This window comes from Mustelus asterias, chromosome 7 (genome assembly GCF_964213995.1).
Source record: "Mustelus asterias chromosome 7, sMusAst1.hap1.1, whole genome shotgun sequence".
NCBI classification, from domain to species: Eukaryota; Metazoa; Chordata; class Chondrichthyes; order Carcharhiniformes; family Triakidae; genus Mustelus; species Mustelus asterias.
The window spans coordinates 51926094-51950297 of NC_135807.1; the positions used below are offsets into that span (position 1 = coordinate 51926094).

A 24204-nucleotide genomic window follows, 5' to 3' on the forward strand; every position below is an offset into this window, starting at 1 on the left:
TTTCCACAACAGCTGGAATGAAGATCAATTAAACAAGAAGAATTATCCAGTCCAATAGATTACTTACTGGAACCTTGCACTGAAAGCATGTGCTTTTCTTACAAGAAGGGCAATCCATTCTCAATCTATTTATCTCGTGCACCAGTCCAAAGGAACACTGAAAGAAACAATGTAACATTTAGCATAGCAATCATATTTCAAATAAAACTAAAGTTACTAATCCATTTGTGTTCCAAACTTGATTAAATAATTTTGACTGAACCACATGGCTCCCATATGACTCGTTTTTCTGATAATCAGGAAATTAAGGAAGTCAAAAACGGTTATCCACATCCATTACTCAAGGACACATCTGTCTATCTACACAGGAGTTCATCGTTCGAAGCCACAATGTTTAATGTTCTGTCAGCCTCCAAATCTATCAGATTTGATAGAGAGATCACGGAGCAATTCAAACACGAAGTCTTGCTATTCAGAACCAGTAATGTTGTAAATAAATTGATCTAAAAAGACGCAACACAACTTTTAAAAAAAATTCTGTCACTTGGTAACCATTAATCGCAAAACTGCAGCCGTGCATTTCAATCTGACTCAGATTTGGATGCACTCACGATTAAATCTGCAACTGTCCCTAACTCTGGGGTCTACAGTATTGTAGTGGACTCTTCTGAAATTTAAAATGGAGTTGCATGGGAAATAAACAATACCTTTGAATAGAGAAATGCAAGTCCAGAGCTCCCCTGAGCTCAGTGGACCCACTTTAGTACAGAATCACATAAACTAGAAAGATAGGTTCCTAGTTCACATGCAATTAGATAAAGTCAGCCAAGACAAACTGGAGTACTGTAAACAGCTTCTACACCATTGACTAGGGAGGGATAAATGAAGTATTTGCCCCTGATGATTTCCAAGTTGTTCATAACAAGTGTATAGATATTGGGTAAATCAGCCAAACAATCTACCAAAACTCACAATCTGGTGGTCACGAGCAAAGTATTTGGAGGCAACTGGCAACACAAACAATACTGAATATCACCGAGAGTCATCACTTTCATGAGAAGAAAGAAGAACATAGGAACTGGGCTTTCACCAATTTTTACAGATGCACCACAGAAAGCATCCTTTCCGGATGTATCACAGCTTGGTACGGCTCCTGCTCTGACCAAGACTGCAAGAAACTACAAAGGGTATGAACGTAGCCCAGTCCATCACGCAAACCAGCCTCCCATCCATCGACTCTGTCTACATTCCCTGCTGCCTCGGAAAAACAGCCAGCATAATCAAGGACCTCATGCCCCCTGGATATACTCTCTTTCACCTCCTTCCTCAGGAAAAAGATACGAAAGTCTGAGGTCACGTACCAACCGACTCAAGAACAGCTTCTTCCCTGCTGCTGTCAGACTTTTAAATGGAACTACCTTATATTAAGTTGATCTTTCCACACACCCTGGCTATGACTGTAACACTATATTCTGCACCTTCTCCCCCATGTACTCTATGAACGGTATGCTTTGTCTGTATAGCATGCAAGAAACAATACTTTTCACAGTATACCAATACATATGACAATAATAAATCAAATCAACTGGATTGGTCATCCAACATCCCAAACCAGTTTCAAAACTCAATTAGGCCATGGCTGATCAGTATTGTAACTCCATCTGCCCACCTCAGTTCTTCAACCTTTAACATCTTTGCCAATCAAAAAAATCCATCAAATCTCAGCTTTAAAATTTTCAATCGGCCTAGCCTCAACAACTTTTTGGAACATAGAACATAGAAAAGAAGTAAAAATCCAGCAGTGAGATACAGATGATTACAAAAATCTAATCTCTATTTACGTCGTTTTTTTAATAACCCTTTGCAGAGTGAAATGAGACAGCTGCAAAACATTCTTACATGTGCACACCATCTGAAGTTGGGCATTTCCATCAGAGTTCGGTCACGGAGTTTTCTTTGAAACAATTCATGAGTTTCTCCATCAAGATAGTGGCGAATCTGTTACATATATGTAAAAACATTTACACGGGTATTTCAGTTAAAATTAGCATATTTTCTATAGAACCGAAAGATCCACAGACAGGGATTTAAAGCACAGAAGTAAACTTTTCAAGCTTGTTTTCATAAATTTAGTAAGAATAGACACAGTTCAGGGGAGGCGATGGCCTAGCGCTGTTATCGCTAGACTATTAATCCAGAAACTCAGCTGATATTCTAGGGACCCAGGTTCGAATCCTGCCACGGCAGGTGGTAGAATTTGAATTCAATAAAAAATATCTGGACTTAAGAATCTACTGATGACCATGAAACCATTGTCAATTGTTGGAAAAACTCATCTGGTTCATGAATGTCCTTCAGAGAAGGAAATCTGCCATCTTTATCTGGTCTGGCCTACATATGACTCAAGAGCCACAGCAATGTGGTTGACTCTCAACTGCCCTCCAAGGGCAACTAGGGATGGGCAATAAATACTGGTCAGCCAGCAACAGCCATGTCCCATGAATGAATAAACAAAAACTTGGAATTTTCCCCCATTTTCATCCCGAAGAGGTCAGGCGACAAATTTAATATAAAGCACAAAATAGATAATGTTCATATTTAGGTTTCAAATATAGTAAGCAAATGAGTATTAAATGTTTTACAGTTTGTAAAACATTAGATGGGTTTATGTGAGTCAGTATTGTTTTGAAATAAATGTGACAAACTTCCGTCCCTCCCTCACAAAAAAATTCAACAAATAGAAAAAAAAGATGTCTATAAATATTAATTCCACAACCAAACCTGTGACTTTCTGAAGTCTTTTACTATCCTGAATTGTTCGCCAGATCATCGGCTTTTATGCCTTCCACTGGTTACTCTTATTAATATAGTTACCCAAGTTACTTCCTGAGCTAAGCTTCTGCTGCTACTCTCGTTTCTGGATTTTTATTCCCAGATTTTAAAACTCTGACCTGAATATCCAATAAATTGAAGTACTCCATATCCTCTTGGGGTTGGTGACTTTTCAGATCAGGTTTTCTGCACATTGGGCAAACAACGTTCGCAATACTTTTCTCCTTTATGACTGATGAAAAGTAGTTTCTAAAGCAGTCTTCGCAGAATGAACAGCTACAGTGCGTCATTGTGACAATCTACAGAAATAAAAAACAGGATTTCAACAAAGGTGTCATTTAAGCAATAAACCAAAATAATTAATCTAATTTATCACAGGTCATTTAATTTAAAGAAATTAAAGACAACACTCACTATGCCACATTCACAATCGAGCTTGAAAAAAAAAATCCAGATTTAAGAATTGCACAATGCATAGGTAAGACACATTTTATTACATATCTGTAATATCTGTGGTATGAAATCATACACTAAGCATAATTGATTAGTGGAACTGAGTATTGGCCAGCAGTCTAACCTGGGATCTGGAGGATGCTTAGAAGCTGCTATGGCGGTCACTGAATATTGCTCCACATGCATATATTTAAAATAATTGGAAAGCAACTGCGTGCATTTTAAAATAGCAAATTACAATCTTTGCTTCACATAATGTAAAACAGAATGTTTTACAAGCTGATCAATTAGGACACTAAACAAATTAGCAGAGGTCTCTCAAATTCAATGAGAGACATTTACTGATACCTCATTACCCTTTTAAATCATACAGCAATTTTTAGTTTTAAGCAATACAACTCATGTCAGAGTAATGAGGTTATTGGTATCTTCATCAAGCAATTACAGATTGGGTGCAGCATGTCAGGTGTAAGTGCAGTAGCTCTCTCTACAATGCCGCTCCATTTTACCTTATGGCTAAACTCAAAAGAGCACTCCCAGTGCACTATTGTCAATTTCTCTATTTCCTGCACATACTGCTGAGTGGAGCTGCTGGTACTGTTTTTGTGCTGAATAACCTTGATTAGCATGTCTAATCTAACATTTTCATACCTAATGTATATTTTATGAGGCAAATTCACTATAATTTGATACATAAATTTAATTACTGAAAGTATCTCAATTGTGCCTACAAATCACAATTGAGATACGTGGGCAGTACGGTGGCACAGTGGTTGGCACTACCTCACAGCACCAGGGGCTGGTGTTCGATTCCTGTCTGGGTCATTGTCTGTACGGAGTCTGCACGTTCTCCCCACGTCTGCGTGGGTTTTCTCCAGGGGCTCCGGTTTTCTCCCACAGTCCGAAAGATGTGCTGGTTAGGTGCGTTGGCCATGCCAAATTCTCCCCCAGTGTACCTGCCGGAGTGTGGCAACTAGGGGATTTTCACAGTAACTTCATTGCAGTGTTAATGTAAGCCTACTTGTAACACGAATACTTAAACATAAACTGTAACAAGCAAATCATAAATTGGACCAAACAAATATATTAATTTTCCAAGTCAATATTCCAATTATCAATGCAGTGGTGAACAACTTCAGCAGTTAGAGCAGAAGATGTACTCTATCATTTGAGGCATAAAATCAAAGTTTGTGGACGACAGGCATTTTGGGGTTTTTTACAAACAGATAACTATGTCAATATGAATGGCTCCAGGGTATTGCAACATGGGCAAGCAGTACTGTATCATGTTACACAACAGTCACAGTTCATGTCCTGTAGTGTGGTGGGTTAAAAGGGGAAGAGGAATTAAAATAAAGAATTGCCTTTAAGGACTACAAACAATAGGTGGTTTTAAACTCTATTGTTTCCTAACAAGGCCAGCTTTCAGCTTTAAAGGAATTTCAGGTTGCTGAACTGGCTACACGATTCTCCTCCAAGCTGGAGGGAAGAGAAGGGATGGTTAATGCATGGAAATTAAATCTGCCGACTGATATGAATAACCATACCTGCGACTGATGTTTTTTTGTGTGTCCTGGATACATTAATCATAATGACAGAACTTAACCCCTTCAGCTCTGAATAGGGTAAAACTGTACAGGGTCATAGGTTTTGTAAAAGCAAGTGAGTGCACATATTGCCCTGTATTTCACATCAGAGCAAAGAATTCTATACATTATACCATACCTTGCTAAAAGATACACGCTCTCTGCAAATGGGGCACTCATGAGAAAGATACCGCAAAGCTGACTCATAATTTAAATCAGACTGCACAACTTCCAGCACATCTTCTGCATTGAAATTCTGGTCTTGAAGGCTCAGTAATCTCTGGAAAATTTCAGATTTTTCCCTTGGTAGAGCGACAGGAATTGATAATAAATCTGGCTGTGAATTGATAAAACAAAATCTTGCGTTAAGAGGAAAAACTTTATTTTGTGACGTTAGAGTCCATATCACAATGATCCATACATACCCTCAACATGATATCTGCTATCACAGTAAATAAGTAGGTGTTAAAACACATTGCATAAAGGAAACTACAGTTCTAGTTCACAAGCACTAATATGTTGGTATTTAAAGTTACCTACCCAAGTTTCGCTGGAATGTACCACGTCCACAGGGAGAATTTTAGCTCCAATGTCATCTTTAGCTAACACATCATCTTTCTCCTCATACAACTTCACCTCTAAGGGGAAGTTTTTATTATTGATGGTGATCACATGATGTTCCTGTTGGACAATTCTTTCTGCAACTGAATAGAAAATAAGTTCAAAATATTTTTGGGTTGTGAATAGGGCATATATTTTTTCATATCCACGACTGAAAGAGAAGATAATCTGTACCTGTATTTTTACTTAAACCTTGTTGTGTCTTTTAAATTTTATTGGATTTTTCTTAGTGGCTTGAACCAAAGATAATTGGTTTCTTTATATTTGCTTTAAAGGTCAGTTTGCCAAGGCTATTAGAACAGCTTCTGGATCACATCACCAGATTGCCATTTTTCAATTAGATGTTATTGTAATTGGTAAGTTAGTGTTGCACTGCCTCATAGATGATTATGAAGTTGCTCAAAAAATGCAGCTCCTTGCTGGAAAATATCAGGTGTACCTTATCGCACAGAATCCCTACAGTACAGGAGGAGGCCATTCGGTCCATTGAGCCTGCACCGACAACATTCCCACCCAGGCTCTATCACGTAACCCATGTATTTACCCTTCTAATCCCCCTGGTACTAAGGGTTTGTTTAGCATGACCAATAAGCCTAACCTGCACATCTTTGGACTGTGGGAGGAAACCGGACCACCCGGAGGAAGCCCACGCAGACAAGGGGAGAACGTGCAAGCTCCACAAAGACAGTGACCCAAGGCCGGAATTGAACCCTGGTTCCTGGCGCTGTAAGACAGCAGTGCTAACCACTGTGCCACCCTACCCTATAATTCAAAAAGTCTTACTGTCAAGTTAATGCACTGCCTTCACTGAAGGATAAACATATCCAGCGCTCTTTTTGAACAGAATTACAGTGGAGCATTTCTGATTATTTATTAAAACTTTTGCTTAAAAGGTGAATAAGACTTTATTATATTACAACATTATTTGAGTCAGTTTTGAGGAGTTAATAAACTGGCTGAAATAAACATTGGATGCAGCCACGGTTGATTATGTTCTTTACATAGTAGTTGTTAATACACTCCTTCATCCATATGGGATATGGGTCAAATGCATGCAATTGGGACTAGCTTAGGGGTTTTAAAGAAAAAGGGCAGCATGGACAAGTTGGGCCAAAGGGCCTGTTTCCATGCTGTAAACCTCTATGACTCTATCCTGTTGATGGCGCTATTTTACAGTTGTTCACGCTTCCAACACAACTTAGCTTTGTGCACAAAGGATAAATCTTACTTTATTGGTGAAAAATAAGATTTTAAAGTAAAATTATGTCAATGAGTGCATAAAAAGTAAATTTCTGCATTATTGTTTGGAAACACCTTGTCATACTTCGAGCATACTGTACCTGTGGCATCATCAAAAGTGATAACAGCAGACCCTGGACTTCTAATTAGAAACTCAAAATCGACTATCTCTCCACCGCCGTTTGTAGCTCTTTGGAAAAATATGGTAAGTTTATCTTTCATCCTGTGCCAGGGAAACTCAACAGGAATGTTAAGCACGTGCACTCTGCGTTTATCCTGAAAAGTGCTTGAATATTGAGCGTTGCGTAAAGTCAAAGGTTTTGCTTCTTCTGATTCAATCCAAATGGAAGAAAAAGTATCAGCCACACCTTCGAAAGACAGAGCATGTTATTCTAAAATCTTTATGACAGTTTTGTTAGATTTGACACAGGTAAATTTGTAATGGAAATCTGTACACCTCTACGTTCATAGTTACTTTTCAAAGATTAGCATCATCTACATGATGGCACAGTGGTTAGGACTGCTGCCTTGCAACGCCAGAGGCCTGGGTTCAATTCCAGCCTTGGGTCACTGTCTGTGCGGAGTCTGCACATTCTCCGTGTCTGCAAGGGTTTACTCCAGGTGCTCCCGTTTCCTCCCACGGTCCAAAAGACGTGCTGGTTAGCTGCATTGGCCATGTTGAATTCTCCCTCAGTGTACACGAACAGACGCCGGAGTGTGGTGACGAGGGAATTTTCACAGTAACTTCATTACAGTGTTAATATAAGCCTACTTGTCCGGGTACTCCATCCGGGCCAGAGGCTCTCCGTGGGTTGACCTTCGTGAAGGGTGCTCTGACATCTGCAATGGTGACCTCAGATGCAAGTTCATCCGAGGCTTCCAGGGTGGAGAGCATGCTCTCGCTGACCTCTCACTCAAAACAGGCGTAGAATGCATTGAGCTCATCAAGGAGGGGTGGGGTGGAGCTGGCGATTTTACATGCCTTCATCTTATTCTGCATATTGGCTTATTTCATTACCAAATATTTGCTCCAGAATTAATGGCCTAGTGTTTACCCTTAAGGCAGGTTCTGTGCCTGAAGCCTGTGGTAAAATTGGGAAGATAAGCAAAATACTGTGGATGCTGGAATCGGAAACAAGAACAGAGGATGCTGGAAAAGCTCAGCAGGTCTGGCAGCATCTGTAAGGAGAGAAAGCAGATTTAACAAATAAACTTAAACTTTAAAAATTTAATTGGCAAGATGATTGGCCATCAGATCCCCATCTGACTCCGGTGTACACTGTAGGAGGCGACATTACACAAGTTTTAGTTTACAGGTGCTGCAGTATAACTCCAAACTGATACAATGCTGCTTTTGAGAAATCCCCTTTAATCATCTGGGCACCTCAGAGAATTTTCAGCATTAAGAGTATTCTCATCTAAACTGTCTGCATTTTGAAAACTAACAGCCAGGCAGTAGAGATCTGAATTTGCATTCAGTACACTTACATAGACTTTCTTTCTGTCTGACTTTAGTGCAACCCACGTAACAGCTGAATGCCAACTGCACACTGTACTCCATTGATACTGTTCCTAGACCTACTAATTGCAGCGTATAATAGATTTTTTCACTAGTGGGAACTTTCCAAATATTTAATTGCAATCAGCAATTTAATTCTAAAAGGCAGCAGTGGAATGACTTGACATATTAAAAGGTATTGGACCGAATCTTAACTTCCAAAGACTGGCGGGTCAGGGTTGTGTCAGAGATTAAAAAGCAACAAAAATTTTTAATGGGAACTGAATCTACGTCGATCTCACCCGCCTCCAGATTTAATTGAGGTGAGACAATTGATGTGTGACCAAACCGCATGCAAGAAGCAGGCTGCTCACTTAATTATAATGAGGCTGCCGGCCTTCATGTTAACAATCAATTCTGGTTTTAGCCAAAGGCAGCTGGGTTTCCAGGCCTCAGAAAACATGGCAGCCTACTGGGGAAAGGCAAGTGCCTTTTTGGCTCTGCTTGTGAGTCAGGAAACTCCTACAAACGTCAACAAACTATCCAGTCCCCAAACTCTAATGAATGCACCCCCTTCCCCCACCACTATAGAGTTTATCCATGCTGCCCCTCTCCCCTTACTCCAGCACAAATCAAGGCCTTTGAAGCAGCTCTGGATCCCAGCACCCCCCCCCACCCCCGGCAATTGGAATCCCTTGACCAAGGTCAGACCACCAAACCCCTCTCCCGCAATTGGAATCCCTTGACCAAAGCCCTCCACAGCCTCTCAGCCAGCTGCCAATGGATAGAATCGCCAAAGAAAAAAAATCAAAAGGAGCTCTACTGTTAAATTCTGCAGGACAATCGGAAACCCACTCTTCTCGATTTCACAAACAAGAACAGAGAATGGAAAACAAGAATAAAATCAAAAAGCCTCGAAACGTTAACTCTGCTTTCTCTCCTGACAGATGCTGCCAGGCCTGCTGAGCTTTTCCAGCATCCTCTGTTCTTGTTTCAGATTCCAGCATCCACAGTATTTTGCTTATCTTCCCAATATCACCACAGGCTTCATGCACAGAACCTGCCTTCAGGCTAAACACCAGACCACTAATTCTGGAGCAAATATTTGGTTAGGAAATAAGCCAGTATGCAGGATAAGATAAATACAAGGTGGTTATTCAATTTAAGTACTTCAAATTTCAGGTTGACTGTTGTAATCTACAGGAGCTACCTTGTTTGGTTTGGGAAGGTGTTTCCAAGTTAAACGCATGAAGCACTTTGTCCAACTGCAAGTCTTGAAAGAGATCTACGGTTTGTTCTACAGAATTCATTTTCTTCTTCACTGCATGATCTATCAAATAAAGGAAACAAGAATATAACATTCCAAGCAAATAATTCAAAGTGCAAAGAAGAACAACAACACAGACATACTAACTGTGTTCTCAGCTCCCGATAATACTTCTTAGGGGAGGCATGGTGGCACAGTGGTTAACACTGCTGCCTCACAGCGCCAGGGACACTGGTTCGATTCCAAGCTTGGGTCACTGAATGTGTGGAGTTTGTACGTTCTCCCTGTGACTGCATGGGTTTCCTCCGGGTGCTCCGATTTCCTCCCACAGTCCAAAGACATGCTGGTTTGGTGCAGTGGCCATTCTAAATTCTTCCTCAGCGTACCCTAACAGGTGCCGGAGTGTGGCGACTAGGGAATTTTCACAGTAACTTCACTGCCGTGTGAATGTAAGCCTACTTGTGACTTACAAATAAACTTTTTTTACACACCTTTGGCCAAATTCCTCTCCAACTCGATTTTCAAGTTTGCTGACGACACCACCATAGTGGGTTGGATCTCAAACAACGATGAGACAGAGTATGGGAATGAGATAGAGAATCTGGTGAACTGGTGCAGCGACAATAATCTCTCCCTCAATGTCAACAAAACGAAGGAGATTGTCATCAACGTCAGGAAGTGTAGTGGCGAACATGCCCCTGTCTACATCAACGGGGACGAAGTAGAAATGGTCGAGAGCTTCAAGTTTCTAGGTGTCCAGATCACCGACAACCTGTCCTGGACCCCCCATGCTAAACTATAGTAAAGAAAGCCCACCAATGCCTCCACTTCCTCAGAAAGTTAAGGAAATTTGGCATGTCAGCTACGACTCTCACCAACTTTTACAGATGCATCATAGAAAGCATTCTTTCTGATTGTATCACAGCTTGGTATGGCTCTTGCTCTGTCCAAGACTGCAAGGAACTGCAAAAGGTCGTGAATGTAGCCCAATCCACCACAGAAATCAGCCTCCCATCCACTGACTCTGCCTATACTTCCCACTGCCTTGGCAAAGCAGCCAGCATAATTAAGGACCCCACGCACCCCGGACATACTCTCTTTTATCTTCTTCCTTCAGGAAAAAGATACAAGAGGTCACAAACCAACCGACTCAAGAACAGCTTCTTCTCTGCTTCCATCAGACATTTGAATGGACGTACCTCGCATTAAGTTGATCTTTCTCTACACCTTAGCTATGACTGTAACACTACATTCTGCACTCTCCCGTTTCCTTCTCTATGAACGGTATGCTTTGTCTGTATAGTGTGCAAGAAACAATACTTTTCACTGTATACTAATACATGTGACAATAATAAATCAAATCAAATCAAACAAGGTAGTTATTTAAGCACTTCAAATTTCAGGTTGTAATCTACAGGAGCTACCTTGTTTTTTTTGGGAAGATGTTGCCAAGTTAAACGCATGAAGCACTTTGTCCAACTCTAAGTCTTGAAAAAGATCTACGGTTTGTTCTACAGAATTCATTTTCTTCTTCACTGCATGATCTATCAAATAAAGGAAACAAGAATATAACATTCCAAGCAAATGATTCAAAGTGCAATGAAGAGCAACAAGACAATCTTAAATTCAAAATTAAATACTTCTTATGGCAGTCTGGTGACACAAAGACTTGGAGTTTTACACTGCTGTACCTGTAATGTTTATCCAATTCAATATAATGCACGAACATCACAGGTTAGCAAGCAAAAGAGCATTAACTCCTGGCCACTGTGCTGGTGCATTGCACTGTGCAGTAGCAAGGTGCCGGTTCACATGCCAGATTCTCAATTTTGGTCTAAATGTCAACACGCCTATTAAATAAAAGGTGTTGCCACACAGGGACAGAAGAAAAATGCAACAAAGGGGCATAGGCAACCTCATACCATTCTCCCACATCAGTCAGACTCAAATTGGCAAAGTACAGACCTAGAGCACTGCAACATTCCCAATTTCTTGGTCTAGTAAACCTTGTGAAGATAAAGTTTCAAAAAAAAAGCTTAATTAATAAGTTGTTCAAGGAAAGTCTTCTTCCCCATTTTCCAGGGAAATTGTGGTCCTGCAGGCTATTAAAACAAGAAAAATAAAAGTTAAATAAAAGGCAAATACTGGAAACCTGAAACAAAAACAAAAAAAGCTGGAAACAGCAGTAGGTTGGACAGCATCTGTGGAGAGAACAGTTAAAGTTTTATCATTCCTCTCATCAGAGATGAACAAGTGCACGAACAGCAATGGAATAAGAGCGGGGGAGAAACAGAGGAAGTATTAGTGGAATGCTGCAACAGATTTACTCAGTGGATAACACTATTAAAGGCGATGGCCTAGTGGTATTATTGCTCGACTATTAATCCAGAAACTCAGCTAATGTTCTGGGGAGCCAGGTTCAAATCATGCCACAGCAGGTGGTGGAACTTGAATTTAATAAAAACAATCTGGAATTAAGTATCTACTGATGACCATGAAACCATTGCCGATTGTCAGGAAAACCCATCTGGTTCACTAATATCCTTTAGGGAAGGAAATCTGTCGTCCTTACCTGGTCTGGCCTACATATGTTTCCAGAGCCACAGCAGTGTGGTTGACTCTCAACTGTCCCCCCAAGGGTAACTAGGGATGGGTAATAAATGCTGGCTAGCCAGCGACGGCCATGTCCCACGAATGAATAAAAAAAACAACTTTGTATCCTTTAAACAAATGAACAAAGAACATACAACTAGCTAAGGGAGTATAAAAGATAGGGAAATGCTAAGGAAATGAGAAAGGTGAGAAATACCTTGACGATTAGGTTAATAATTAAACCATAAGATGCTAGCAAAGTACAATGGGTTCATCGGCTAAGAAAGATCAGAAAGAACAGATTAACAGCTTATGTTCTGATGAAGGGTTGCCACAACCAAGACTGACTTTCCGTTCCCACACACTAACAATTCCAGCATAGATCATCTATAAAAGAAATGGAGGATATCGCGCAAGTGTGAAACTTCCCTGCTGGGCCGTACCTTCCACCAGTTACTTCGCTCAGACTGATACCACAGAGGTGATGTGTCTCATCACCAAATCACCGGGGTGATTCTCCCATCCCAGCGTAGTGGACTGGTATACTCAAGCGTAGGTTTTTTTGCGGGCTCCCTGCTGGGCGCCACGGCCTCCGCGAGTTGCTGGCGTAGTCAGTTCCCCGCCGATTTCTGGCGTGGAGCTGTTTAAATTATGTAAATATGCATTTAAATCTTCTTTAAATACCATTAGTGGGCCCAGTACTGAAATCTTTGGGCCTGCTAGCCCCTCGCCCCACTCCCCTGCCAGGAGTGTTTCACCCAGGTGTCCCCTGGGCATTGCCACCTTGAATGAGCCCCCTGGCATTGCCCAAGGGGTGAAGTAACAATGCCCAGGGGGCACCTTGGGGAAGGTGGGTCCCGCTGCCATTCTGCGCTAGGATTGCGGTCAGAGGGAGGGAGGCCAGCGGTCGGGGGGGGGGGGGGGGGGGGGGGGGTGCAGCGTTGCAGGGGTCGAGTGGCTGGCCAGCAATCAAGAGGCTGGCAGACAAGGGCCACTGCGCATGTGCCAATCTCGGCACTGACAGATCGGTGCTTGCACAATGGGCCTCTCTGCGCTATGCTGCCTGCCTCTCCGGTGGGAATAGACCACGCCTTCTGATTTTCAATGGGATTCCCACTCGTGCTCTCTGCAGTGCACAGAGTGTGGGAGATTCATTTTGAAACACCCGCTGAAAAAACCAGCGTGATTTACTCCAGTTTTATGCGAATTCGACACTTAGAATTGTTTTGGGAGAATCATCCACCACTGACCCTCCCTACTCTTCCCTCACCTTACTCATTCGCTCCCGCCTCTTCTGCAGAGTCCTGCTTTTATACCATCCATTCAATACAATGAAAACTTTATCGCAGACACCATCACAATTCTCCTCCCTCAGCCTCTGTACAGAACAACTTTTCATTCTCAATTCACCATGTTCTTTCTCCAGAGAACTCACTGCCCTTCTATCCTCCTTTCCTCTCCCCGCATATAGATTTCCCCCACCCACATTCACTGCCTCCTTCTTCACCTTGCTATATCAAGATGCCTTACAGCTCCCAATGAGACAATCACAGATAAGGACAATGGCTGATAGCCTAGCCAGTGATGCTCCCATCCCAAAAAAAAGGGAAAAAGCCACCTCTGATCACTTCCTTGTACAGCTTTCCACCTAAATTCATCCTCATTCTCCCAACCCCACTGCTTCCCCCTGCCCCGGGGGAACAAAAGAAACATCTCCCAATTCACTTTACAACCTTGCTTTCAGAAATCACAACTATCTAGTTTTGGCCATCCGTTCACTGTGAACACTCTGCAGATACCAATTTACTCAACCACATCTTCAGCTCCACCTTCGATGCTCTAGTATCCATTAAACCCGTGGGCTGAATTTTTAGGATGGCAGGAGCTTGGCCCCTGCCAGCTGTGGAGTTGGCGGGGATCTGACTCAGATAGCCTATCGGCACGGTAGTGCAGTGGTTAGCACTGCTGCTTCACAGCTCCAGGGTCCCGGGTTCGATTCCCGGCTCGGGTCACTGTCTGTGTGGAGTTTGCACATTCTCCTCGTGTCTGCGTGGGTTTCCTCCCACAGTCCAAAGATGTGCGGGTTAGGTTGATTGGCCAGGTTAAAAATTGCCCCTTAGAATCCTGAGATGCGTAGGTTAGAGGGATTAGTGGGTAAAAATGTGGGGGTAGGGCCTGGGTGGGATTGTGGTCGGTGCAGACTCGATGGGCCGAATGGCCTCCTTCTGCACTGTGGGGTTTCTATGATTTCTATGAGATAGGCTGGCTGCCATTTTACGCTCTAACGAGCGGTGATCGGCAGCAGATAATATTCCGTCCTCACTTGGATGGAAGTCCTGCCTTGGAGAGTTGCCGGTCAATTCATCCCCGAACCCAGGGGACTGCTGAAGGAGAGAGAGGCTGGTGAGTGCGATCTAATTTGAATTTATACAGGGTTTATTTTATATTTATTGATTTATTTTATTTTACAAGTTATTTCAGCTAGGAACACATAGTGCTGCATACGTATAGTACAATATTTTAACTTGTGCATTGATTTTTTTTCTTCTGGGTGAGAAATATCTGATGGAACCTAACTCCAGCTTTACCATTGATTCCAATGGGAAACCATGATTCGCATAGCTGTTTCGCTTAAAGTCATGGTTTGCAGGAACGCAACCACAACAGTAAAAAGAGGACTTACTATACGGCCTAATCCCACTATTTATATTCGTTTAAGCCAGGCAGCGTGGTCCACCCAGGTGGGTAAACAAAATGTGTTAATTCTCTTCACATTGTTACACACGGACAAGTTGTACTGTGAATTAGACAGATCTGATCATAGCAATTGTTGGATTATAAAATGCTAATACATACCGGATTTTCCCTTGACAGCTTCATGCGAAGATTTGGAAGGAAATAGGCTGGAACTATACAAGAAACGAAATAAACTAAACATTTAATGCTCCGACTTCAAATCCATTATGCAACTTTACTGGCAATTTTAACAAACTATGAAATAAATGAATTTAAGGCCTCCATTGCACTGCTTACAATAAGACTCTCTGGACTTCATCCAGAAAAAGGAAACTGGCCCCAGTGGCTTGCAGAGTTAACTTTACTGATTCAATTATCTGATAAACCTTTGCTGAATAATGTTTTCAGCATCTCATCTATTTTAATCCACTGATTTTTAAAAAAATAATTAAAAATTAATTTTTGCTTCGCAGAAATGCAAGTCATGTAAGAGACACTTATTAAAAAAAAGTTTCAATAGGCTTACTTGAGTCATAGAATCCCTATTATGCAGAAGGAGGTCATTCAGCCCATCGAGTCTGCACCGATCACAATCCCACCCAGGCCCTATTCCCGTAACCCCACATATTTACCCTGCTAATTCCCTGACACTAGAGCCAATTTACCATGGCCAATCAACCTAACCCGCACACCTTTGGACTGTGGGAGGAAACCGGAACACCAGGTAGAAACCCAAGCAGACACGAGGAGAATGTGCAAACTCCACATAGGCAGTGACCCAAGGCCGGAATTGAACCCGAGTCCCTGGCGCTGTGAGGCAGCAGTGCTAACCATTGTGCCATCGTGCCGCCTTGCCTTACTTGCTGTAAGGTTCCCAGCTATTTTTTGCTGCATAACTTTTGGAAAGGGTTTTAAGAAGCATCTGAATTTTTGTATTGCATTAGAAAACCACAATATATCTTCGGCAAAGAAATAAAAATTCTTCTGAATACAAAACCAAAACATTGCAGAATCTGGAAATCTGAAATATAAACTGAAAATACTCAGCTGGTCAGACAGTGTCTGTGGAAAGAGAAATATAGTCAATGTTTCAGGTCGATGACTCTTCAATTGATCTGAAATGTTGGTCAGGGTATTGAAAGGTTTGGGCTGTGTAGGCTGGTGGGCAGTATTTAGAATGGGAAGCCTGGAATTTGTCCCAGTTTCCCTGGATGCTGTGGAGTTTTAATCCCACGTGTTTGCTTTTTTGTCATTCACAGATTTATCCACCCAGAGTTCAGCCGGATTGAAGGACTTAGCTGCCTGTCGGGCGGGTAGCATTCCAGATCAAATCACAAAACCCCCGGGTGACATGCAGCAATCTGGGCAGGAGTTTGATCATTGACCCCAGGGCGGTGGGGTGCCGGGGAGAGCTTGGGCAGCCATGAGGAGACACTCTTGCTCCACCTTGCCCATAAGCGCAGTGCTGTAATGGGTGCTAAAATCCAGCTCGGTAATTCTTATTTCTCTCTCCATAGACCTGAGTATTTTCAACTCAGGCCTGACCTGAGTATTTTCAACAGTTCCTGTTTTTATTGCTCCAGAATACTCAGTTAGAGTCGTATGACTTTGCGCAACACAATAACTGAAAGGAGATATTCCATTGCACTCGTGCTTCTCTTCCAATGCAGCTCTGGTGACTTTGGGAACATCTTACTCGCCTTGAAAGATTCCAGGCATTTCTGGGCCCTGACCCAGAGCAGATCAGAAGTCCGTCGGGAGTTAGAATCTTCCAGGAGGTGTCCAACTTGATCAGTGGGTTCCCAATGTGGGAGGCCCAGTGAAAGCGCCTGCAGCACTCAGCGGACGATAACTCCATTGATAGAGGCGGGCATTGCTGAGGCAAATAGGGGAGTACGAAGGGATGAAGGCACCCTCGGGAGCCACCTGAAGGTTTAAAAAAAAAAGGGAAGGCTAACAACACTTCTGGTTATTTTGGGAAACTCCTTCATGGGAATGGTTATGGCTGAGGGCGCAGCCTTTGGATTCATGTGGCTCAAGAATGAGGCCAGTAAACAATGGACCACTGATGCTTCAGCCAGCTGTCAGGAAGTTGTCTTCGGGAGATTGGGGGGGGGGGGGGGGGGGTGACTACATCTGTGGCGCTGGGAAAATTCCACCCTACAAAAATTGTTCCATTTAGCTAAAAATAAACATCAAAATAAATATTGAATGATCCAATAATTCCAATTAAGCGATTTGGTAAGACATAAGCTAGATAGTTCATGCACAATTTTAATTTGAATTAACATGTAACATTAAAATTCTTAGCACCAAGTATTACCTTGGAGAAGGTCTTGCAGGAGACACTGAATAACCACCGCCTTGATGTTGATAACTGATGGCTGTAAAAGGTAAAATGTAAAGACATTAACATATTTAAACGATGCTCATGACAAGTTCATGCACTGTCAGAAAGTTACAACATATTCTTTCATATATAAAGGGCAAGCTTCCTCAATGGCTGCATTTGTGAGTACCCGATGTAATGCAACACTTATTATCATTAATGTTCAGATCAAACATATAGGTTGGGATTCTCCCACAAAAATTCTTAAGTGTCGAATTTGCATGAAAACTGGAGTAAATCATGCTGGTTTTTTCAGAGGGAGTTTCAAAATGAATCTCCGACACTCTCCACAGAGTGCACTATTGTGAATCACGCTGAAAAGCTGTGGGTGGGGCCTATTCCTGCCTGGGAGGCCGGCAACATAGCGCTGAGTGGGCCACTGCGCATGTGCTGAGATCGGTGCATGCGCAATGGCACCGGTCTGCTGGCCACCCAATTGCTGACCAGCTCGATCGTCGGCCAGACCCGCAACCCCCCCTCCATGGCCCGATCGCTGGCCCCCCGAATATTCCTAAGCCAGCCACAACCCCCCTCCCTCTGGCCCGCCTTGATCGCCAGCACCAACCCCCCTTCACCCCGAACAGGCTGGTACTGCCAAGCTGACAATCCCCAGGGTGCACCATCCCCCTGCCGCCCGACCCTCTGGGGGGGGGGGGGGTGTTCCGATTGCCCCCCCCTTCACTCCAGAGAGGTCGGGCCGCTAGCTTCCCGAAAGTGGGGAGCTACTGTAAACCCCACTGGAGTGAAATACACCTGGCGAGGTGGAAGAGGCTGGTTGGCCCAGAGATTTTAGTCCCGGGCCCACTAATCGTATTTAAATTATATTTTAATTCTCATTTAAGTAATTCATGAAGGTCCGCGTCGGACATCCAGTGCTGGGAGATGCGCTCAGGGCCGGACACCAGCGCAGATCGCACTAATCCGACACTGCTGAAATCTCCCATCCCGCTGTGCTAAAAATCAGCGCAGTGGGATGGAAGAATCGACCCCCTAAGATGGCCATTTGCAAAAAAAGTGGCTGGCATCCATCCAACGATATGCCAGTGTTCGCCACCACTTCAGTCTAGAAGAGGCTATTTGGCTCATCGAGTCTGCACCAACTCTCTGACAGTGTATCTCACCTAGGCCCTCTCCCTTGCCTTGTGCCTGTAACCCCACACATTGACCATGGTGAATTCATCTAACCTACATATCTTGGGACACTAAGGGGCAATTTAACATGGCCAATCCAAGTAACCTAAAGGGCAGTTTTAACTGTTAAAAGAGGCAGATTTAATATGGCTGCCAAAGATATCTGACATATCTGCACCTGCAAATTCATCAAGTTTCTGGAAGTTTCCAATGTGAGTTACAATTAGGACATGTCCAGGCAGGCCTTCTATGGAATTTCACACCTGCTGATGTCAAGGATGACTTCAAAAACATCCTAAACTTTAACATGGTTCATTGGCATCCTTAAAATAGCCACATTCCATTTCTGTTAGGCTGGAGATGGAGAGTCTACAGAGATAATGGGCGGGATTTTACATCCTTGCTCGACCTGAGACCGGAAAATCCCGCCCAAGGTCAACAGACCTTCCCATTGTCCACCCCTCGCCTGTTCCAATTCCTGTGGCGGGTGGGGCGGTAGATTTCCGACGAATGGCTACACCTTCAAGGTGTTGAGACATTCCTTCTAGCTCATTACATGGGAGAATGAATCATTTAGAAATAATGGCTTTGGATGTTAAAACATTAATCATCTGGGCCATAATACAACAGCCAAGGTCTGTCCAGAATGAACTAATCAATTATGTTTTGTCCAATACTCAATCATTATGGAGAGAGGAGTCATGTGATTGGAATCTCCAATGTTTGTTGCTAAAATCAAAAGCCTGCTCTTGCTTTGGGAGCAGTTTGGAAAATTAAGAGTCATAGAGATTTACAGCTTGGAAACAGGCCCTTTGGCCCAACTTGTCCATGCCGCCCAGTTTTTACCACTAAGCCAGTCCCAATTGCCTGCATTTGACCCATATCCCTCTATATCCATCTTACCCATGTAACTATCTAAATGCCTTTTAAAAGACAAAATTGTACTCGCCTCTACTACTTCCTCTGGCAGCTTGTTCCAGGCACTCACCACACTAAGTGAAAACATTGCCCCTCTGGACCCTTTTGTATCTCTCCCCTCTCACCTTAAACTTATGCCCTCTAGTTTTAGACTCCCCTACCTTTGGGAAAAGATGTTGGCCATCTACTTCATCTATGCCCCTCATTATTTTATGGACCTCTATAAGATCACCCCTCAGCCTCCTACACTCCAGGGAAAAAAGTCCCAGTCTATCCAGCCTCTCCTTATAACTCAAACCATCAAGTCCTGGTAGCACCCTAGTAAATCTTTTCTGCACTCTTTCTAGTTTAATAATATCCTTTCTATAATAGGGTGACCAGAACTGTACAAAGTATTCCAAGTATGGCCTTACTAATATCTTGTACAACTTCAACAAGACGTCCCAACTCCTGTATTCAATGCTCCGACCAATGAAACCAAGCATGCTGAATGCCTTCTTCACCACTCTGTCCACCTGTGACTCCACTTTCAAGGAGCTATGTACATGTACCCCTCGGTCTCTTTGTTATGTGTAATATCTGACAACACCAGCAGCCAAAGGCTGTCAGCCTCTCTGCTCTCTCTCAACTAACTTGAATCGTGCTTGCTTATATCATACTGTGAAAAGCAGACAAGAGAAATTCTAAATAAGACTTCAAATTCCAAACTAGTGTTTCCAGAATGAAACCAAGGACTACAGCATAAAACTGCCTCAGCCACAAACAGTAAAGAGTCATAATCACTGAACTCTATAGATCTTTGCCGTTTCTCATTGAATCTTCACTTGACCAAAAATTAACATCCTAAACTCTGTAACTTCAATTTTTGCATGCTTTTTGCATGCAGACAACAGGTGGAAACGCAAGTTAGAAGAGGGATACAAAATGTTTACAAAGAAATATTGATAGATTAAGTAAGTAAAATGTAAAGTGAGATAGAAAGATTTTGCACACTCCAATAAAAGTAATGTTTCCTTTTGAACCAATATGCCTATATGTTGACAGGCATTAATATTTAATAAAATTACTGGAAACGCATCTACTAATTAAAATGATTATCCAGTTATCTTAACCCGCTTACTTACGCCATACGTTTGAATAGACAGGCAGGAAACAACCAGAATTCAAAGGCTGAGGAATATTTTGGAGACTCTGACCACAATTACCAATCGAAGGGACAATACTACAATGGAAAAACAATATTCTTTATCAGATTTTATCTTTTAGAGATAACATACAGAACCATCTGAACTGCAAAGCTTTTATTTCAGTCAGTCACAGAGCTGGAAAAGTCTTGTCTGCACTACAGAAAAGCTCACACCCTCTTACCAACTCCACATTTCTGCTTCTCAATAAAACTTGGCAGACGTAAACCGACAAGAATTGCCATGTTAGTGGCATATTGATATTTAATGTAGTGTGTTACTACATTAGTCAACTGCAGTCTAGTGCACCAATAACATCTATAATCATACTAGGTTTTGACTGTCCAGACTTTTTTTCACTGGTCAGGTTGAGGGATACGTCGGCTGGTGGTTGGGTTGGTGGTGCCTGGCACACAGAGCATGCAAAGTAATGAGTGCGTGATTCACATGCAGCAGCCAATGGTTGGTGGTAACGGTGGTGGGTTGTGTGGGGTCACGGCGGAGGTGGGGGGTGTTGGTGGAAGACAGAAACAGCTGGTGAGGTTCTAAGTTAACCTGGCTGGAGAGATTGTTTCTGTGAGAGAAAGGATGGATGGGAGAGTTAGGGATGGCAAGAGTTGGACAGGGCTGATACTGGAGAATGGCATGGGAAGGATGGAATGGTATCAAGTGGGAATGGTAGGGGAGGGAGGGATGGATGATAGAATTGGTTAAGTGCGCCAAAACGGCAGGGATAATTATTTGACAAAACTTATCATTCGAAAGTTATTCTCTAAAAAATGAAGATACACTATATTTAGAAAAGCTGAATCAAATACGGACATTAGCGTTGATTCTATAGATGAAGAAGATAACAAACGATATCCTCCAGAGTTTCTGCACTGCCCAACTCCAATGGGAATGCCAAACTTAAGACTCGAGGAAGGAGCAGTTATTATGCTGCTGCAAAACCTGAAGGACTGCATCGTGGAACAAGATTGGTAGGTGGGAAACTGTTTTCTTTGATGATAGATGCAATAATTATAACAGATACCTAAGGAAATAGTATTTCTTCCTCAAATAATATTGAGCCTACTGGATGTAAATCCATCTTTTCAACTCAGGAGAATAGTTCTCAATTAGACTTTTATATTCTATGTTAATAAATGAGACACAAAGCCAGGCTCTTGACAAAATTTGTATGTATATTTCTCGGCCTCTTTTTACATGTGGGCGCAGTGGCACAATGGTTAGCACTGCTGCCTCACAGCGCCAGGAACCTGGGATCAATTCTGGCCTCGGGTCACTGTCTGTGTGGAATTTGCACATTCTCCCTGTGTCTGTGTGGATTTCCTCCGGGTGCTCCGGTTTCCTCCCACAGTCCAAAGATGTGCAGATTAGGTTGATTGGCCATGGTAAATTGCTCTCAGTGTCAGGGGGATTAGCAGGGTAAATGCTTGGGGTTGTGGGGATACGGCCTGGGTGGGACTGTCATCAGTGCAGACTCGATGGGCTGAATGGTCTCCTGCTGCACTGTAAAATTCTATGATTCTTTATGTAGTGTACATCACGTGGTCATGTGAGAAAGTGATGACCCAGCTACATATGAGGTCACATAGCGGGAGTGTGGGAATTGTTCCCGGAAGCACAGGCAGAGCACAAGTGTTGCATATCGCAGTTGAGTTCAGGATGTCCTTATTGTCGGTGACTTAGGGAACCCATAACTTTCTATATGCAGCATCTTGCAGAATGAGAAGTTTCGATTCGGTTAAAATTTTAGAAGTACTTAGAAGAAATTATAGAAATACTTTTGCAATAATAATACTAATTTGCCCACAAATGCTTTGCAGGTTGCTGTTTACTTTTAAATATTCTATTTCTTCACCACTTTGTAACTTCAATTAATAAATCTCCACTGCATTAATAGAGGTCTCACAACGTATTTAACTTCTAATCATCCATAACAACGGTAACCAGCAACAGAGACTTACTTTGGCTGAGGAGGCGCGGCGATGGGGTTGGGGGCGTGGTGTCCTAAATTCAAAGAAAAGGAATTAAAACATGTCCTCCTAAAGTACTCTTTACAAACATCAATATTAACATTCTTTGCACATCATGCCGGTTTTTTCCTCGTGCTTTAACATTAAAATACTGTGAAATCAAAATACTGTGGAAGCCGGAAATCTGAAATTAAAAACAGAAAATGCTGGAATGACTCAACAGGTCTGCTGGCAGCATCTGTGGAGAGAAAAACAGAGTTAACGTTTTGAGTCCGTATGACTTCTTTAGAACTGCAGAAGCTCTCATCATCATTGGATAGGCAGTGCTATTATAAAAGTAGACTGAACAATTTATGATGGATACATAAAAATAAGGTTGGAATGTATGAGATTAAAATAGGGTCTGAATTATGTCCGAACGCTTTGTTCCAATTCTCCCACATCCGTTAACCTTGCTTCACCTGCAGACTACACTTGGGACAGGATTTTGCCTTTTGGTTCAGGACTCCAACCTCAGGATCAAATTGAGGTCACGACCCCGCACCGTGTGGGAAACAGTCTCTTGTAATGTCCCTCCACAAATTGGTTAGTGGCCAGAGCGCAGGCCAGCTATTGGGCAATCTCTTGAAGCTGGAGGCCCAATCAGAGGCCTTCCAGCTCAGAAGCAGCACCAGCTTGCAGCTCAGTTAAGGAGAGGACACCTCCATCTTGAGGTGGAGTCTCTGCCAGTTTTAAAAGTTTGAAATGAAAAAATGGCCTCAACAGCCTGTCCGCCATTGTGAAAGGGACACCCTTTCATAAGGAACCTGTGGCTGTAACTGTAAACAGGAAGACGGGGAATGTCTCAAGGCCAGCCTGGAGCCAGTGTGGGAGCATTGCAGCGGGAGGCTGCCTTCAGGCAGATGGTCTAGTTTCCGCAGCTGTGATGGCATGGTGGCACAGCGTTAGCACTGCTGCCTCACAGCGCCAGGGACCCAGGTTCAATTCCAACCTCGGGTGACTGTCTGAGTGGAGTTTGCACGTTCTCCCCGTGTCTGTGTGGGTTTCCTCCGTGTGCTCCGGTTTCCTTCCACACTCTAAAGATGTGCAGGTTAGGTGGATTATCCATACTAAACTGCCCCTTAGAATCAGGGGGATTAGCAGGGGAAATACTTGGGGTTACAGGCATAGGGCCTGGGTGGAATTGTTGTTGGTGCAGGCTTGATGGGCCTCCTTCTGCACTATAGGGTTTCTATGATTCTATGATTGCAGGCTGACTGGAAAACTCGAGTCGGCCTCTGACAATAGTTATTCAGTTCCCCAGATGCTTTTGAGGGGTAACCTTTCTGGCCCCAGTCTTGCCTCCAGGAATATGACCCAGGGGTAACTTGGTGCCAGAAAATCTACACACTGGCATGCCAGTGACATGAATTTTCATGCCCGCTTACCTCTGTACTCGCTCCCTCAAGGGGTTGTTATTCACTACTATGTCCAATGGCATTGGAAATCAACTAATCTCTATTATAAGTACACTATAAATGCTTCTTACTTCATGAAAGATACATTTGTTCTTGTTAGATATTTTAATTGCATAGATATATCAAGAATAACAATCCATAAAGTGAAACTCAAAATATTGGTACCATGCAATGTGCAAAGTGGAGTCCTTTTTTTGGGGAGAGGCGAAGTGGAAATCTTGGGGGGCAATTCTCCCAAGTAAATTCTAAGTTTTGAATTTGCATAAAAACTGAAGGAAATCACGCTGTTTTTTTCAGCGGGAGTTTCAAAATGAATCTCCCA

The 24204-nt window shown here is 42.8% G+C and overlaps 1 protein-coding gene across 1 annotated transcript in view; it reads right to left on the bottom strand.

The window, feature by feature from the left end:
• The window catches only part of LOC144495711 (uncharacterized), a 60950-nt gene that overhangs the window by 26684 nt on the left and 10062 nt on the right, over positions 1-24204 (bottom strand). Inside the window, exons 6-17 of the mRNA XM_078216059.1 lie at positions 22417-22459; positions 20387-20484; positions 17148-17208; positions 14945-14997; positions 10921-11040; positions 9440-9559; positions 6833-7099; positions 5412-5575; positions 5011-5208; positions 2952-3131; positions 1900-1998; positions 68-157 (exon numbers count right to left, since the gene is read on the bottom strand). Coding sequence (XP_078072185.1) covers positions 68-157; positions 1900-1998; positions 2952-3131; positions 5011-5208; positions 5412-5575; positions 6833-7099; positions 9440-9559; positions 10921-11040; positions 14945-14997; positions 17148-17208; positions 20387-20484; positions 22417-22459 — 1493 coding nt within the window. The remainder of the gene's footprint in view (positions 1-67; positions 158-1899; positions 1999-2951; positions 3132-5010; positions 5209-5411; positions 5576-6832; positions 7100-9439; positions 9560-10920; positions 11041-14944; positions 14998-17147; positions 17209-20386; positions 20485-22416; positions 22460-24204) is intronic.